The sequence below is a fragment of the Paramormyrops kingsleyae genome, chromosome 24, assembly GCF_048594095.1.
Source record: "Paramormyrops kingsleyae isolate MSU_618 chromosome 24, PKINGS_0.4, whole genome shotgun sequence".
NCBI classification, from domain to species: Eukaryota; Metazoa; Chordata; class Actinopteri; order Osteoglossiformes; family Mormyridae; genus Paramormyrops; species Paramormyrops kingsleyae.
The window spans coordinates 15,568,091-15,587,266 of record NC_132820.1 but is presented as its reverse complement, the minus strand read 5'-3'; the positions used below and the strand labels follow the sequence as shown (position 1 = coordinate 15,587,266).

The following is a 19,176-nucleotide window of genomic DNA, read 5'->3' as shown; positions in this document are numbered from 1 at the left end:
GATTTAACTTGTTGATATTCTAAAAATCTATTCTTGTTAATCCCATGTCTTTTAACTAATAAGTCAAAGGGGATAAAGTCTATTTCTTCAAATATATGTTCCAAGTATTTAATACCTTTACAACTCCAATCTGGGAAATTTATCATATTATTGTTTAGTAGTATGTCAGGGTTGTTCCAGATGGGATTACGTTTGCATGGGATTAATGAAGACTCAGTCATTTTAAGAAACTCCCACCATGCTGTCAGAGAAGAGCTGATACTTATGCTTTTGAAGCATTCATGTCGTTTAATGTTTGAGCTAATGAATGGTAGATCCGAAATGTCTATGTTATTGCATAGAGCCTGTTCTACGTCTAGCCAAGGTTCATCTAAGAAGGTATGTTTTAGCCATCCTGAGATGTTTTGAAGCCTGTTGGCTAAGAAGTAGTGGTGAAAGTTAGGCAGATCTAGTCCTCCTTTGTCCTTGGTCCTTTGCAGCGTTTTTAAGCTAATACACGGTGGTTTATCTTTCCAAAGGAATTTAGAGATGGCGGAGTCCAGAGATCTAAACCAGTCAGGTGATGGTTTACTTGGAATCATCGCAAATAAATAATTAATTCTTGGTAACACCATCATTTTTATTGATGCAACCCTTCCCATGAGTGATATGGGCAGGGACTTCCATCTAACCAGCTCATCCTCTACCTTCTTTAAAAGTGGGATGTGGTTTAATTTAGTTAAGTCTGCCAGCCTAGGTGAAACATTAATACCTAAATATTTAATATCCCCAGATTGCAGTGGAGTGGAGGAAGAGTTCCTAAAGGAGCAGTTAATTGGAAGAACTGTAGATTTTAACCAGTTTATTGAATAATCTGAGACTCTTGAGAAAGAGTTTATTAATGTAATTACCTCAGAGAGAGTGGTTTGTGAATGCTGGAGAAAAAGTAACACATCATCCGCATAAAGACTGACCTTATGTTCCACATTATTGCATTTGATGCCTTTAATCACTATAGCCTGTCTAATTGCTGCTGCTAGTGGTTCAATAAAAAATGCAAACAGTGAGGGGGAGAGAGGGCATCCCTGCCTGGTGCCCCTCTTGAGACAGAAGCTAGAGGATGTTTGGTTATTCGTCCTAACACATGCTGTTGGGGAACTATATAATATTTTTAACCAGTTTATAAAAGAGGTTCCAAAACCAAATTTGTGTAATGTTGCAAATAAAAAACTCCATCTAACTCTATCGAATGCTTTTTCTGCATCTAGAGACAATATTATGATTTGAAGGTTTTTATTGCACGAATAGTCTATCAGATTGAGTAATCTACGTGTGTTTGTTGATGAGTGCCTCCCTTTTATGAAACCAGTTTGGTCAGGATGAATTATGTGAGGGGTTATCTTCTCTATTCTTTTTGAGAGAGCTTTGCAGATTATTTTAAGGTCAACATTAATAAGTGATATTGGACGATAGCTGGTAGGCAATATAGGGTCTTTGCCTGGTTTTAGCAAGAGACTAATGTTGGCAGAATTCATATTTGGTGGTAGTCTACCATTTTCCTTGGTTTCCTGCAACATTCTGTAGAATGTTGGTGACAGAATTGTCCAGAATTCTTTATAGAATTCTACTGGAAATCCATCTGGGCCTGGAGCCTTATTATTGGGCATACTGTTCAAAGCTTCCTGGAGTTCACCTGGTGTCAGCAGAGAATCCAGTTCTATCGTTTGATTATCTGATAATTTCGGAAGGGTTATACTATCAAGAAACTGATCAATTTCGTCTTTAGATGGGTTTATCTGTGGTAAGTATAAAGATTTGTAAAAGTCCCTGAAAGTGTTGTTTATTCTTTCAGGGTCATATACTGTATCCCCAGTTGAGTCTTTAACAGCACATATAGTTGTTTTTTCTTTATTTATTTTTAACTCAGCATTTCCTGTTCCTGGGATGATACATAAGCTTCTTCTAAGGATTTGATGTTTTCTTCTAATTCCTGAATATACTTGTTTTCTCTTTTCTTTTTATGTGATGAGAATGAGATTATTTTACCTCTCATCACAGCTTTGCCTGCTTCCCAGAGAACAGATGCTGATGTTCCAGGCAGGTCATTATAGTCTAAATATAAAGCCCACTCTTTTTTGAAATAGTTAATAAAATCTCCATCTTTAAGCAATGATGTATTAAATCTCCAGTTTCTAATTGGTGGAATGGCTTTCTTATTTATTAGGGTTAAAGATACAGGAGCATGATCGCTGACAGCTATAGGGTGTATCTCAGTGTCTGAAATGTCACTCAGCAGTGAGCTACTGATTAGGAAATAATCCAGACGAGAGTAAGAGTGATGGACGTGTGAGAAGAAAGTATATTCCCTACGGTTGGGGTGAAGAGAACGCCATGCATCGCGAAGACCATAGTCACTCATGTACTGCTTAACTATATTTATGGATTCCCAATTGCGCTGAGCAGCTGTACTGAGCCTATCCATTTCTTTATTTAGTGCGAAATTGAGATCGCCCCCAAGAACGAGTGCGCTATCTAGGTGTTCAGAGAGTGCGGTAAAGAAAACGTGGAAGAATGAAGGGTTATCAACATTTAGACCATATATACTAACAATACATAACTTCTTGTTAAGTATAGACAATTTAATGATTATAAATCTACCTTCTGGATCTATAATTGTGTTGAGTAATGTGAAATTAACATTTTTATGTATTAAAATTGCTACTCCCCTTTGCCTAGAGTTATAACAGGCTGAGAACACATTAGGAAACTCAGGTGTTTTAAGTTCATCTGTAGCTGTGGCAGGTCTATGAGTCTCTTGTAATAAAACAACGTCTGCCTGTAGTTTTTTAAGCTGGCTAAATATTTTTAACCTCTTCTCTCTGGAGCCAGCTCCATGCACATTCCATGAGACAAACCTTAGTGTGCCCATAGACATGTGTGTGTAGCTAATATTGCACGTGCAAATCAGTCAGATACGAACGAGCGTGTGAGCGCTTGTGTGCGTGTGTATCCTATATGTCTGTGTGCACTATAAGGTCGGAGTGGTTGTGGTGAAGCTAAGTACATATGTACATTATCATGTCGTGCAGATGTGTAAAAATCGAGGGTGTTGTGTGTGATTGAGTAGAAATTTAAAGCAGGTGATTGGTGCAGGGAAAGCAGGGAGAAGTGAAAAAGACATATAGGGCTGCAACTAACGATTATTTTGATAATCGATTAATCTGTCGATTACTTTTTCGATTAATCGATTAATCGGATGGGGGGGGGCAAAAAACAATTTGATTTCCAGCAATTTTTAATAACCCAGTCTGTCTTTGTACAAAAGTTGTTTCCAGCAACTCACATAAAAAACAAATGTATGCTACATTAAGAGTATACAAAAAAAAATAATAATTTGTAGCAGCTATATCAACGTAATGAAATACACAAAATCTTGTTTTATAAAGTGCAACCAGCATGGTGCTTTAGATAATGTATTCAGTACTCCAGTTTTTCAATGTAAAAGCACAGACTACCGCTGTGTTACGTCATGCTCCGTCCGCTCCTAGTGTGTGCCACGCCCCCTCATTCTCCACGTGTGGTTTCCTGATTGTGCCCTGCTGTTTCCTGTTTTGTCTGCCTGGTCTGGTGTATTTAGTCCGTGTCTCCGTCTCCGTACCCCAGACTCACCATTGATGTTGCTCATCGTGCTTACCCGGTCTTGTCATCCTAATAAATCCCCGTTTGTTCCTGACGTCCTGGCTCCGATCGCCTGCTTTCCTGCTCGCTTGCCCGCGATCGTGACAGAATGGTGAGTCTCCCCGAGAGCACAAAGCAGCAGGCCGAGCACACCCGGCTCGGTCTGCTGCAAGAATTTGTGCATTGGCGATCGGAGCCTGAGGTCCAGGAGGACCCGGTGGCCTTGGAGCTGGCCGACCGGGGCACGGAACTGCTCCGAAAGGAGCGCCCGCCTGGACAGGACTATCCGCTCCAGAGGGCACGGAAATGCCTCCTCCGCCTGATGCGCCGGCTCACCGAGCGAAGGGAGGAGTGCGGCAGAGAGCTGCAGGAAGAAACTCCATCGCTCTTCCTGGGAGCCTGCTCTCTCCTCCCCGCCTGGGAGGACACAGCCGCTGCCTGCCTAGCCAGCTTCCACGCGGAGAAGCCACCTCCGCTGGAGGCTTGGTTTTATCGGCCGGAGCGTCTGGGACACGGCGGCATAAGCGCCGTTAGGGACGCTATCCCTCGGGTCCCTAGAGCCCTTAAAGGGAAGGCGCATCCGCGCTCAGCACCCCTCCTGCCTGCTCCGGACTGGTCCGATCCGGACCTGCCGGCCACGCCGCCTGCTGCAGCTGCCGCCGATCTGCCCGCGGCTGCGCTGCCTGCTGCCTCCGCCGATCTGCCCGCGGCTGCGCTGCCTGCTGCCGCCGCCGATCTGCCTGCAGCACCGCCTGCTGCAGCCGCCGCGATGCCAGCAGCACCGCCCGTCCTGCCCGTCCTGCCTGTCTTCCCTGCTGCAGCTTCCGCCGCTTTGTCAGCGGCACCGCCCGTCCCATCTGACCCGCCTGTCCTGCCTGGCTTGCCTGCAGTCCCGGTGGCTGGCTGCGGGGTGGCAGCGCCCGGCGAGGCGCCCCCTGCTGGCCGCGTGCTGGTGGCGCCCGCCGAGGCGCCCCCTGCTGGCCGCGGGGTGGCGACGCCCGCCGAGGCGCCCCCTGCTGACCACGGGACAGCGGCGCCCGTCCTGCCGGCACTGGAACTGCCTGTCTCGCCTGTCCTGCCGGCTCCTGAACTGCCTGTCTCGCCTGTCCTGCCGGCTCCTGAACTGCCTGTCTTGCCTGTCCTGCCGGCTCCTGAACTGCCTGTCTCGCCTGCCTTGCCGGCTCCTGAACTGCCTGAGGTGGCCGCGGTGGCGCCCCCTGCTGGCCGTGTGATGGTGGCGCCCGCTGTGGCGCTCCCTGCTGGTCGCGTGCTGGCGGCGCTCGCCGAGGTGCCCCCTGCTGACCGTACGCCTGAGGCGCCTACCCAGGCGGCCCCTGCTGGTCGCACGCCTGCTGCTGCCTCCGTTCTGCCTGAGGCGCCCCCTGCTGGCCACACACCCGCGGCTTCGTCCGAGGCCGCCTCTCCCGTCCTGCCCGCGGCCCTGCCTGAGGCCGCCTCTCCCGTCCTGCCCGCGGCCCTGCCTGAGGCCGCCTCTCCCGTCCTGCCCGCGGCCCAGGCCGCCTCTCCCGTCCTGCCCGCGGCCCAGGCCGCCTCTCCGGTCCTGCCCGCGGCCACGCCTGCGGCTCCGGCTGCCCCGCCTGTTGCCTCCTTAGTGGCCCTGACTCCCTCGCCCTTTCCCCGGCAAGGCCAACGCCCCCCAGGACCCCGCCTCTCAGTGTCCAGCAAAGGACGGGGACATAGGCGTCGGGTCCGGGTCCCGCCCGCCCTGCCCCCTGGCTCGCCCGGTCGGCCCCTGGCTGTGGCTCGGTGGCTGCCTGCGGGTCCTCCGGCTCGGGGTCGGCGGTCCCCTCCGGGTCCCCCCCTGGATCCTCGGTGCCGGTCCTCGGTCCCGCCTCCGGGTCCTTGTCGGCCGCCTCCGGGCCCCCCTGCTCCGGCTGGGCATCGGACGGCGCCTTCGCCGGCTTCGGCTGCGCCTCCGCCTGCCGCGGCTTCCCCCTTTGGCCTGCCTGCACCGGTGTTCCCTCCTGCTCCCTCCGTCACTCCCTCGTCCCGTTCCCTTGGCCCCTGGGTGGTCCCCTCCTGCTCCCTTCTCCCTCTCCCCTGCGGCCCCTCCGGCCGCTGCCTGTCGCCCGCCTGGGCTCCCTCCTGCTCCCCTGTTTCCGCCTCCGTTTCTCTTTGTCCCGCTTGTCTCTGCTCCTGGTCCCTTTGTTCCTCCTCCGTTCTCTCCTGGCCCGTTTGTTCCGCCTGTCTCCTCTTCTCTGCCTCTTTCCTTGGTCTGTCTGTCTGCCTTCTCTGTCCTCTGTCAGGTCCTCTCTTTCCTCTGGTCCTTGTTCGGGTTTTGTGTTTCGGTCCTGTTCCCCGTCCCTCGTTGACTTTTTCTGTTTTGTCTTCCAGGTCCTGTTCCCCGGTTTCGTCACGTCCGTCGCCTCCTCCCGGGCGCGCCCGGTGTGCGCGCCTTTGGGGGGGGGTTCTGTTACGTCATGCTCCGTCCGCTCCTAGTGTGTGCCACGCCCCCTCATTCTCCACGTGTGGTTTCCTGATTGTGCCCTGCTGTTTCCTGTTTTGTCTGCCTGGTCTGGTGTATTTAGTCCGTGTCTCCGTCTCCGTACCCCAGACTCACCATTGATGTTGCTCATCGTGCTTACCCGGTCTTGTCATCCTAATAAATCCCCGTTTGTTCCTGACGTCCTGGCTCCGATCGCCTGCTTTCCTGCTCGCTTGCCCGCGATCGTGACACGCTGCTGCTACTAAGAATATTATTAAATAATTGTCTAATGTTATTTAATGTTGATACACATATATGACAGGGGGAGAGAGCACGCCAGCGAGTCTGTCTGCATTTATTACGGACAAATAAAGTAAACATTTATTGCGAAGAAAAAGCCTTTTCCGCATCTTACACTAAAAATTACTGAGCAACGCAAATAAGACGATTGGTGACGAAAAACCCGTGAACGGCAGGCGGCAAATTTTGTTTTAAAACGTGTCCGGTTGTTTCAGCATACTACAGTGATGAACTGTAAATAAGATAAATAACATAAGGCTATTTAGTTTGTTTAATAAAAGGACAAGATATAAACCTGTTCTATCGGAAAGGTAGCCTTAAATGACTTCTGTTGCGATCTGGAGCTATATAGAAAATGAAATTAAATAAAATTAACTTGGGGCGCCCACCTAATAGAATGGTAGGGTAAACACGTTGTGGTATACTGTATGTAGCCGCATTTCTAGCCCCATAATAGCTGATTGTGTTGACAACCACGACTTCCCCTGCGTTCATTTAAACACATGTGCGTGTGTGAAGGGACGGGGCGGGTAATGCGTCCGGCAGTAACGCCATTGGTTGCAGTTATTAGTTATCCAATCCGACAGTAAACGGCTCATTAATAAGAATATTCTCAGAGTTATGGTCTCGAAATAAAATCCCGAGTCCTTGACAAGAACGAGTACAAATACGGCTGCTTCAAAGACAAGATCGAGACCTTCAAAAACTGGTCTTGAGTACTACAACATTTGATATTACTATAAATTTCTATCGTGAAGAAATGAAGCAGTGGTGTAGTGGTAACAAGAAATTTAAGGTGGGTAAACTATATGCACAGCAGTAAAAACGGTGGGTAACTATATCATTAACATTAGCGATCTTAAAAAAGGTGAGTAAAAGCTGTTTTGTAAATTTAAAAGGTGCGTAAATGGCGTTTATGTGCATTTACTTTTTTCTTTTATGGCGGTCGGCATCGGTTTATGTGCATTACTGCCACCGCGGCTTTGGTTAGCTTACTGCTCCCAAATTAGGAGGTTGCCACTGTACTTATGTGTATAATAACGTAGACCCAACTAATCGATTATTAAATTAGTTGGCAACTATTTTAATAATCGATTTTAATCGATTAAATCGATTAGTTGTTGCAGCCCTAAAGACATACAAAGGGGCACGCGAGTAAGGGTATTAGTGAGAAACATAGAAACATAAACATTGTTAGCACTGTAGCGCCGCGGAGACTGACGGTAGTGTATTTGTTATGACCTAACATTAAATTAGCGAATTAACATGTATAAGCTAGATTAAACAGAAGAGGATTTGGGAAAAGAAGAAAAATATAACAGGTTCTTATCTGGAGTGGCGTTAATATAACCAGGGAGTGATGTTAGGGTCGCGGTAGAGCTGTCCATCCACGTAGAGCCGATCCACGGCGATGACAGCTCGGGAGCCCTTCTGGATGGAGCTGCGTCGGATTGGGAACAGAACTTTGCGTCGCTCCAGAATCTCTTTGGGGAACTGGTCGTTTACGCCAAAGTCCGTTCCTTTCAGCTCCCTGCCGCGGCTCTTCACCTGCTGCTTCTGTTTGAAATTCCCGAATTTGGCCACAATAGGACGCGGTCTCAGGGCACCAGGCCTCTTAGCTCCCAGCCGATGGACTCTGTCAAAGCAGATGCTTTCCACAGTGTCCTCTGGAAGCTTCAGGTGGGTCTTGATAAATGTTTTAACCGTAATTTCTGTGTCCTCTTCAGCAGATTCCGGGATGCCTGAAAACACCAGGTCATCTCTCATACTACGGGCTTGGAGATCGATGACAGTCTCTTTTATTTTTTTATTTTCTTCTTTTAGATTGGTCACATTCTCAGTTAGAGACTTGACCGAGCCCCGTAGTGAGGCGTTTTCAGCAGCGAGTGTTTCCACCTGTTGCTGGCTGGATTCCAAAGACTCCCTCAGGGATGTGAACTCCTGATGCAAAATCTCGACCAGAGACAACCTCGCGTCGAAGCTGGACAATCGCTTGTCGATTGACTCCAGTATGTCGGCGAAGTCTTTACTAGTCGGCGAAGTTGCTCCGGGGGAGTCTGCCGGGCGACTTCTTTTGAATGACGGCGTCTCGCTTTTTCCCGGGGAAGATGTATTGAGGTTCTTCTTCATGACTGTAGTGTCGAAGTACCAGTCAATGTATTCTTCGAGTGATTCCAACTTCCCCTCGCTGTCCTCGCTCAGCTCGCTGTTCATTCAGATTTTCCGCCAAGTCTCCAGCGTCTGACGTCACTTACAGCATTTCCGGTCTTCCCCTTCCTGTACGGCCACTTTATCTCACTTAATGACTCCACTCCACCAGAGTTTGTTTATGTTTGTAAAGCGCGCGACTCGGGGAGGGGAGGTCTCGCGATGATTCACCGCAGGCAGTGGAAAGTTACCCCTATCCCCGCTCCGCTCTTCCATTCATTTGAATACACTGCATCTCAGCTTCCTGGATCTACTCCTACTATTATTTGTACAGTTTACCAACCACCTGGGCCAAATAAGGATTTTCTGACTGACTTTAGTGCTCTTCTTGCTCATTTCTCAGTACTCTCTCCTAATATATTAATCCTCGGTGATTTCAATATTCATATGGACAATGATAATAACCCCCTTTCCAGAGATTTTGCATCCTGTCTGGATAGTTTCGGACTCCACCAACATATTGCATTTCCCACGCATTGCAAAGGCCATACCCTGGATCTGGTGTGCTGCTCTGGTGTTGTCCCCTCTGACTGCAAGGCTGATTTGTTTCCCCTCTCTGATCATTTGCTAATTTCGTTCAATATAAACCTAACACTTTCCAAAATCTGTACTCCTCGCGAGATTACATTTAGGAAAATTGGTGATATTAACTCAGATCTGTTTTCATCTGCGATTAATGGACTCCCAGGCACCCATAGTCTCTCCACCCCTGATGAACTGGCTTCCTACTACGATACCAACCTCCATAACCTTCTTGATACATTCGCTCCAGTTAAATACCGATCCGTTACATTTTCCCGCTCCGCACCATGGTTCACCCCCACCTTGCGGGATCTCAAAACTCAAGGTCGCCGACTGGAACATCTAGTTAAGAAAACTGGACTTACAATTCACAAGGAAATGTACCGTAATCATATCATGTTTTATAAGGACTGCATTGACTAATTGCAAATCCTTATATTACTCCAGTATAATATGTTCTAATGAATCCAATTCCAAGTCTCTTTTCTCTCTGTTTAATAATATTACACGATCCCGGAATTCTTTTCCCTTGCATACGTACTCTGTTGATTTTTGTAACTCCCTCATGTCCTTTTTTACATCTAAAGTTGCTGATATCCACCAGCAACTTAACTCTGGTGGGGCTATGCTCGCTGAATTCGATTCTCTATTACCCTCTTTGCTCTCTTCTCATGTATTCTCTAATTTCACTATGCCCTCAGTAACTGATGTATCAATAATCATCCAAAAATCTAAACCTACCACCTGTCTACTCGACCCTATTCCTACTTCGTTAGTTATAGCCTATCTCCCCTTATTGGCCCCTCTTATTACCTCTATTATTCATTCTTCCCTTAATACTGGGATTGTCCCCTCATCGTTTAAAACTGCTGCTGTTACACCTATTCTGAAAAAACCTGGTACTGATCCTTTTAATTTTAATAACTATCGTCCTATATCAAATCTCCCTTTTATCTCCAAAATCCTTGAGAAAGTTGTTGCCTCCCAGCTGCACACTTATCTCACTAATCATAATCTTTACGAACACTTCCAGTCTGGCTTTCGCCAACACCATAGTACTGAAGCAGCCTTAATTAAAATTACCAACGACCTCCTGATGGCAGCTGATTCTGGTCTGCTAACTATCCTTATCCACCTGGATCTGAGTGCAGCCTTTGACACCATTTCTCACCACACTCTTTTGTATCGATTAGCATCAATTGGTATTAGTCAAATTCCCCTCGCTTGGTTCACCTCTTATCTGTCAGGTCGCTCCCAATTTATCCACCTCAAATCCTATTCCTCACGTTCATTTTCCGCCTCAGCTGGTGTGCCCCAGGGTTCAGTATTGGGGCCCCTACTTTTCATTATTTACATGCTTCCTCTCGGCTATATATTTCGTAACTACAATGTTAACTTCCATTGTTATGCTGATGACACCCAGCTCTACATTTCTTCTAAACCAAGCTCCTTTCTTCCACCCACATCCCTCTCAGATTGTCTTATGGAAATCAGATCATGGCTCTCATCCAACTTTCTCAAACTCAATATTAGTAAAACTGAAGTTCTACTAGTCGGTACACCTTCAACATTAATCAAGTCCCCTAATTTCACTATCAATATTGATAACTCTGCCATCCACCCCTCCACCCAGGTTAGGAGTCTGGGCGTAATCCTCGACAACACTCTCTCATTTCACTCACACATTAACCATATCACCCGGTCTGCATATTTTCATTTACGTAACATCAATCGACTCCGTCCTGTCCTCACCCCCCATGCTGCTGCCATTCTCGTTCATAGTCTCGTCACCTCCAGAATCGACTATTGCAATTCTCTTCTATTTGGTCTTCCTAAAAAGTCCCTCTGTAAACTTCAGCTCCTCCAGAACTGTGCCGCCCGACTCATAACCCGCACTCCTTCCAGAGAACACATTACCCCAGTCCTTCAGCAGCTTCATTGGCTGCCCATAGATGCCAGAATAAAATACAAAATTTTGCTTCTTACATTTAAATGCATCCAAAACCTGGCCCCTCCATACCTGTGTGATCTGATTCACATCGCCATTCCGTCCCGCTCTCTCAGATCCTCATCTGTTCCTTATCTCAGTATTCCCTCTGCCCGCCTTGTCACTATGGGAAACCGAGCTTTTAGTTGCTCTGCACCCCTTCTCTGGAATTCACTACCACCCACTATTAGGAATTTAGACTCACTTCCCTCATTTAAGAGTAAACTCAAAACCCATCTTTTCAGACAGGCTTACTCACTTTAGTACACTGCTGATATTTGCTTTTTTTTAAAAAAAAAAAAGGTATTTACTGGTTGTATTATTACGGTGGACCCTATTTTTTAACATCTAGCTTCTGTAAAAATTAATGTTTTTGTTTGCTTAAAAATCTACAGCTTTATACTGTGAATTCCAATGTGCACAACCCCAAAAGATGTAGTTTTACTCAAAAAATACCGTAAAATCTAAGTTTTTCAGACATTTTCAACATTACAATATTTAATTGTAAAATATATGCGTATTTATTTGTTTTCACAGAAAATATTTATAATTTCAACATTTTATTACAGTAAAAAACAAAGTTTTATCCAGTCTCTCAATTAACGGTTATTCAATCTACACTCACCTAAAGGATTATTAGGAACACCATACTAATACGGTGTTTGACCCCCTTTCGCCTTCAGAACTGCCTTAATTCTACGTGGCATTGAGGTGCTGAAAGCATTCTTTAGAAATGTTGGCCCATATTGATAGGATAGCATCTTGCAGTTGATGGAGATTTGTGGGATGCACATCCAGGGCACGTAGCTCCCGTTCCACCACATCCCAAAGATGCTCTATTGGGTTGAGATCTGGTGACTGTGGGGGCCATTGTAGTACAGTGAACTCATTGTCATGTTCAAGAAACCAATTTGAAATGATTCGAGCTTTGTGACATGGTGCATTATCCTGCTGGAAGTAGCCATCAGAGGATGGGTACATGGTGGTCATAAAGGGATGGACATGGTCAGAAACAATGCTAAGGTAGGCCGTGGCATTTATACGATACCCAATTGGCACTAAGGGGCCTAAAGTGTGCCAAGAAAACATCCCCCACACCATTACACCACCACCACCAGCCTGCACAGTGGTAACAAGGCATGATGGATCCATGTTCTCATTCTGTTTACGCCAAATTCTGACTCTACCATTTGAATGTCTCAACAGAAATCGAGACTCATCAGACCAGGCAACATTTTTCCAGTCTTCAACTGTCCAATTTTGGTGAGCTCGTGCAAATTGTAGCCTCTTTTTCCTATTTGTAGTGGAGATGAGTGGTACCTGGTGGGGTCTTCTGCTGTTGTAGCCCATCCGCCTCAAGGTTGTGTGTGTTGTGGCTTCACAAATGCTTTGCTGCATACCTCGGTTGTAACGAGTGGTTATTTCAGTCAAAGTTGCTCTTCTATCAGCTTGAATCAGTCGGCCCATTCTCCTCTGACCTCTAGCATCAACAAGATATTTTCGTCCGCAGGACTGCCGTATACTGGATGTTTTTCCCTTTGCACACCATTCTTTGTAAACCCTAGAAATGGTTGTGCGTGAAAATCCCAGTAACTGAGCAGATTGTGAAATACTCAGACCGGCCCGTCTGGCACCAACAACCATGCCACGCTCAAAATTGCTTAAATCACCTTTCTTTCCCATTCTGACATTCAGTTTGGAGTTCAGGAGATTGTCTTGACCAGGACCACACCCCTAAATGCATTGAAGCAACTGCCATGTGATTGGTTGATTAGATAATTGCATTAATGAGAAATTGAACAGGTGTTCCTAATAATCCTTTAGGTGAGTGTATTTAATACAGTAAAAGAAAGTTTTTGGTTTTACGCTCCATTACCGTTGGAATTTGGCGGTGTTTTGCTGTATATTTTACTGACTTTTGTTACAGTGCAGGACAAGTTACTGTTGGAGAGTGAAGATGTACACAGAGAACCCTCCGGGGTGGGCACGGAAAATCAATGTGGCAAAACATGTGGTGCTGGACCTGTCTGAAGGGGCACAACATTACATTTGATAATTTTTTTACTCCTTCAGTCTGGGACAGGAGCTCCTCCAGCGTCACCTCACGATGTTAGGCACTGTGCACCAAAATCGTCCAGAGCTGCCGACTGCCCTGCTAACAACTAGGGGCAGGCGGCTACATTCATCCAAATTTGCATTTTCCCATAATACTACACTAGTGTCTTACATTCCCAAAAAAAATAAAAACATGCTTCTAATGAGCACATTTCATAAGGCAAATATCTCCCAATGGCAAGACAAAGCTGGAAATGATAATCGATTATAACAAAACTAAGGGGTTGACACAATGGACCAGTTAATTTCGAATTACAGTTGTAAAAGGAAAACCACTTGCTGGCCCCTTGCATTTTTTTATAATATTCTGGACATTTCGGCGCACAATGCCGACGTCGTATGGAAGAAGATCCATCCCAGATGGAAGGCAGGACTAAAACAGAGACGCAGGCTATTCCTGCAGGAGCTGGGCGAAGCCCTAATCACTCCCACCATTCAGCAGCGAACGCATCTTCCACAAGGCCCCCATGCTGCTGCAACGGTGAGAGCGAATCGGGATGCCCAGCTCAGTGAGGCCCACTGCTCAGACGTCCAGCCCACACAATCCCAACTCAGTCTAGTCTTGTCCCGCCTCCCCCGGAAGAGAAATCCAAGAGGAAGAGGTGCACCTTGTGACATTATAGCAGTGACCGCAAGACCAATGTGGCATGCTGCAAATGTGGGACGCTCATATGTAAAAAGTGCAAAATATAAATTAGTTAGTGTAGTTGCAGATTGTTTACCTTATTTACCTCTTTCATTTTTGTGTTCTATGTTCCCATTTTACCTGCAGTTATTTCACGAATTGTACTTAACTCTTTCATATTTGTGTTCTGTGTTCCTGTTTTACCCGCAATTGTTTTATCTAAAGTTCTCTAATTCTTTTTTTTTTTTTTAATGTGTTATTTGACAAGTTTCATGTCTTTTCATAAAGTTTCATCCCTTTTCCACTGGCTGGCCCATTTTTTTCATTATTGATTCGGATTCAAGTGAAGTGAATACTGGGTCACCAGGACCCACATTGTATCCAAAGTCTGCATTTTTTTTTTTTTTGTCTATTAAAATTTTTTAACAGCTAGAATTTTTATCAAAGGTTCATACCTTTTGCCCTATCTATTGTTCACTGTCTGCCCAATTGTTTTCATGATTGATTAGGATTCAGGTTTTTTTTATGGTCTTTGAATACAGGCTCCTCCTCTAATCCCATTCATTTGAATACTGGGTCCCTGGGACCCACATTGTATCTAAAGGGACCATTTTTTTAGAGCATTAAAAAAATTTGTGTTCATTATGATATGCTGTTATGTTTGACTTTACCCTAAAATGCACAAAGTCATAGAATCTAAGATGAATCTTAAAATTTGGCCAAAAATTAATTTTAATACCTCAACTGGGTCCCCAGGACCCACAAGTGAACATTAGTTAAAGCAAAAAAAAAAATCCAGTAATCTCTGGGCAAACAGATAATATTTAAATATTTAACTTTTTGACTGTGGTGTATTCAAAAGGCAGCAATAACCTCTGTCTGTGCAGCTTACAGATTTTTTCAGCCTTGCAAATGGTTACAGTGATTATTTTACAAATTGATTTTTCTAACTAAGCAGTATCTCTGAAAAGCAGCAATACATAGCTCAAAAAAGTTCAAAACCTTTATAGAATGTGTGATTTATATATGTCAATACAGTTGTGAAATCAATTCACGTAAAATAACCGTGATAATTGTGAAACCGTGATTATTTCTCAGACTGTAATCGTACCACCAAAATTTCTAAACGTTGCAAAACTAGTTGACGCTTAGTGTACACCACCTTGAAGCATTTACTGACTCTATTTTTTCAAATGGAACCCCCTTTTATCACGAGCTATCTGCCGAGTCCACGTTTTAATCTCTCTAGGGACCTTCTTGTGGATTACTTGCAAAGGGTACCCCTTTATGTACCGATATTGAACCATTCATCAGCCAGAAATGAAAAGTGTGACACTTCAAACTGTTTTGAAAACATGTATCGCAGAAATGCTTTGGGTCATTAATGAGTGTAGTGTTTGCCTGATTTGTTCTCTGGCCAAACTTTCCCCAAAGATTGTTCAAGAACAATTTGGAAATTTGACTTTTGACTTTGTTCACCCTGATATTTTCAAGGTTCAAATGGATAGCCTTTGTTAGCCATTTTGAACATCTAGCAATAATGACAGTTTTTTCGAGCCAGATCATTTAATTGGAATGATTACAAACAAATAAAAAATATACAAACATATTTTTGACCAGAGTCAAGCACAAACCGATACATTCAGTTCACAATGTCTGTCGGTGACTGTTTAATCCGGTCCATATTCCAGAACGCCCGTACTGTTGCAGATACATCATTCTCGTAATTGTTGACTATAACAGATCTTGTTATATCACCCAGTTTACAATGTATGTCCCTCTCATACACCCTCTCCGTTGGGTCGTTAGGGAGCCGATGTTTCCTCAGATCAACTAAGACATTATTCTTCTTTTTTTTAATACGTATTTGATGCATGATTCTAAATGCAGCATGCTATGTACTATTAAATGTAATTAAATAATTATGTCCACCTTCTTTAAAATAGCAAAATAACTGTTGCTGCTAAACTGTTTTATTCCTTAGACTTTTTATATTTTATACTTAATTTAAGCTGCTTATAATAATTAATGGTTTTTATTCTTGTGTAAAGTATCAGTGGTTATGTCCTGCTCATTTTCAAAGACAGAATGGCTTGACTAAACTTTTGTAAAGCCAAGCTACCCCTTAAAATACTATGGATAAAATATCACATTAGCAAAAAGAGTTTGTATAAATATATCCTAAATTCTTGACCCATTGTCAGTTCCACCACTGACCCCCATAGTCTGTGCGATAAGACGACCCTCTGCCTAACGGCTATACTGTGAATCAATATCCTGTAATATGTTGTAAAACAAAGTTAAACAATATAATTTTACCCTAAACCTTGATGACTACAATTTTTACCATTAGAAAACAATGCATTTGTTTAAATTAACACATTAACAGGCACAACTAGTGTTTTCTAATCCCTTAAATTATTAAAATAACCATGACTATATTCTGTCAAAGTTTTTAAAAAGATGTTTTTGATGTTTGTTGATACATACTGCTCACCAGTTCCTGCAGCTATTAAATGAAATTAAATCAACCAGCCTAACTTATTTAGAATAAACTAACAAAATACAACTAAATTGTTTTATTCCTTAAATCTTATTGGTTTAAAAATTTAATGTGTCATACATCTTAAGTTATAGTGCTTTATTCCATTTGATTAACCAAATGTGCGCTACAGGCTGATCGAGTGCATTCTGAGTAAACTTCTGTCAGGACAAGCGTGGAGACGGTTCCAAAAAGGTAATTGCTCCTAAAAGTTTGCTGGTTAAATGCTTTCTTCAAACTTATACCGAAATAAGACATTGGTTAATTGGTGCTAAAGTTTAAACATGTTGGTTAAATATAATGAGTTTAAGTGCTTTCTTTTAAAATGCAGAAAGTCGGGATGCGTGTGCCTGCTCCGAACAGCACATGGCTGCGGCCTGACACCTGCTGGACGTGTTTGCGCTAGTTTACGTTCATCCTGCTATACGTTTTTTATTATTCCTTAAAATGTAATTAAACATCTCAAACTTTAACGGCCCCCTGTCTAACGACACCACATTCCCCTTAGCCTAATGACATATATGCCCCCCACGTGGCCCCTTAGTCAAACACATCTGATACCATATATGGACACCTGAACAATCCTTTTGGTCTCTTTCCAACACATGGAGCAACAGTCCCTCCATCCATGTTAAGGGACTGCCGCTCAGCAGTCACCCTCTCCCAAGTGTAGAATGGCTGGAGATTGATCACATGGAAGACATCCATATCCTCTCCATTGTCCAAACAGGTAAGCTGGTAGTTAACATCTAACAGTTTTTTTAGAAACACAGAATGGCCCACTATAAACTGGAGCCAGCTTGGCAGTGAAATTTGTCACCGTTTCAAAACAAGGGTGAGTCTTCAATCTAAAATACATGTTTGTGTTAAAGTAAAAAATGGATGATAAATACGCCTTTCGTATGGAATTAAATGGCAAGCAATTTGAGTGTCTTGTGTATTGTATTTATTTCCATATAAAAGCAACAGAACTGAAACTATATCATGTTTATCAGCAACACAGCACATGAGTGTGAATAACGCGATATCCGCATTTGATCTCGTAGGTATCTGTTCCGCTTCCAGAGCTCTGTTCCACTTTTTTTAACTTTACATAACAACCTGTTCATTATCAAAATCGAGTATAGTTAAAGGAACATATAAAACGTTGTACTGCTCAATTTAAATAGTCCATACAGTCTGTGCTTTAGGCCTGTAAGTGATTAGGCTGTGATTAGGCCTGTAAGTAGTATTTTTAACCAGCAGTAATTTAAAATAATACACTTGGCTATGCTAAATATATATATTTACATCTTCATATTTATGCTGGGTTCATTCTCGAAAGAGCGGTGACTGACAGTGATATCGAAGCAATTGACGGGACAAAAATATTTTCCCCCTTAGTTCAATTTTGTATGTATTGGCAAAGTGATTATATTTAGTCTAATTTAGTTTAGTTTTTTTAGTTAATTTAGAAAAACGTTTGGAGCATTTTTTGATCATTAAATATAAGGGGTATGTTGGGGTGTATTATTTCCTGTTAGAAAACATACATTTTAAAAGCTGAAAACCCGTTAAAACATTCGCTAAAAGCTGGAGCTTAACCATCAAACATTGTTTATTTATTTCTGTAGATGGAAAAAAAAACACGGGTTAATAAACAAACATAACATAATGCAAGCCTTTATGGATTCTTTTAATTAATATAGCCTATTTCAAGGACAATGTAAGCATTATTTTACAACGAATCAATCAATGAAATGGTATAAAACAGAAAAAATATATATTTCGCAAAATACTTTACAGTTTTGAATTATGTTTAGCTTCTGTCTGTATGACCATAAATTACAGAGTAACCGTCTCTTCTCATAGAAGGCTAAAAAATGCAGTGATCACGCAGGCTCCGGTACACGCAATATATTTTGCTAACTTGACAACCTAGCTGTTCATTATCAAAATCAAATATAGTTAAAGGAACATATAAAACGTTGCACTGCTCAATTTAAATAGTCCATACAGTCTGTGCCATTCAGCATGAGCACCACCTCACTATGATTAGGCCTGTAAGTAGTATTTTTAACCAGCAGTAATTTAAAATATCTTGAATTACATTTTAACCCCCCAGAGCCAAGCCTGCTCTTCTCTCCTTTATTCATAGGGTGGGGGAAGGTGAAAGGTGAATTGGCACGTTTAAAAGTGACAGGAACGACCCCCTCTCATTAACATTTGTGAGGTTAGATCTTGTAATTTGAAGGGTTGTGAAAGCCATAAGGTATTGCTAGGGTGCAAAGTCCAAAAAGCAAGGAATATCTGCTCTGTGTTACTCGTTAGTTGCGCAGTAATATTTTATGAATCACAAGAATAGGCCAACATGCAATTACAAAATACAATGCTCTGCAGTTTTTAATTTAACTTCTGAAGGCCATTTTGCGATCTCAATAGTCATACACCAGCATAGACCACCGTTTTCTCAATTATTTTTTCTTAGATTTTTGTTTTAATATGCCACTCAAACGCACATAATGCTATGCCTTTATTCTCAAAATAGACTATTAGGATCTCATATTGCTACAACTTTGTATACAACAATACGGCAACAACTTTACAACGGGACACGTTATTTTTATTATTTATATCATTATTATTTTATGTTTTTGATAACAGCAGATTCTCAACAACAACACTGGCAAAAAAACTTATTTATTCAAGTGATCAGAAATGTACAGTATATTTTCATTTTACAGTTTTGCCAATGCTTAGACATTTTTAAACAACTTTAGACATTGTTACATTCC

General features: G+C 43.3%; 1 protein-coding gene across 1 annotated transcript in view; it reads left to right on the top strand.

The window, feature by feature from the left end:
- The first annotated feature begins 12,295 nt into the window (after nucleotides 1-12,295).
- The window catches only part of LOC111857265 (MICOS complex subunit MIC26-like), a 152,656-nt gene continuing 145,775 nt past the window's right edge, over nucleotides 12,296-19,176 (top strand). Inside the window, exon 1 of the mRNA XM_072706859.1 lies at nucleotides 12,296-12,383. Within this exon, the coding sequence (XP_072562960.1) occupies nucleotides 12,315-12,383 (69 nt within the window). The 5' untranslated portion in view covers nucleotides 12,296-12,314. The remainder of the gene's footprint in view (nucleotides 12,384-19,176) is intronic.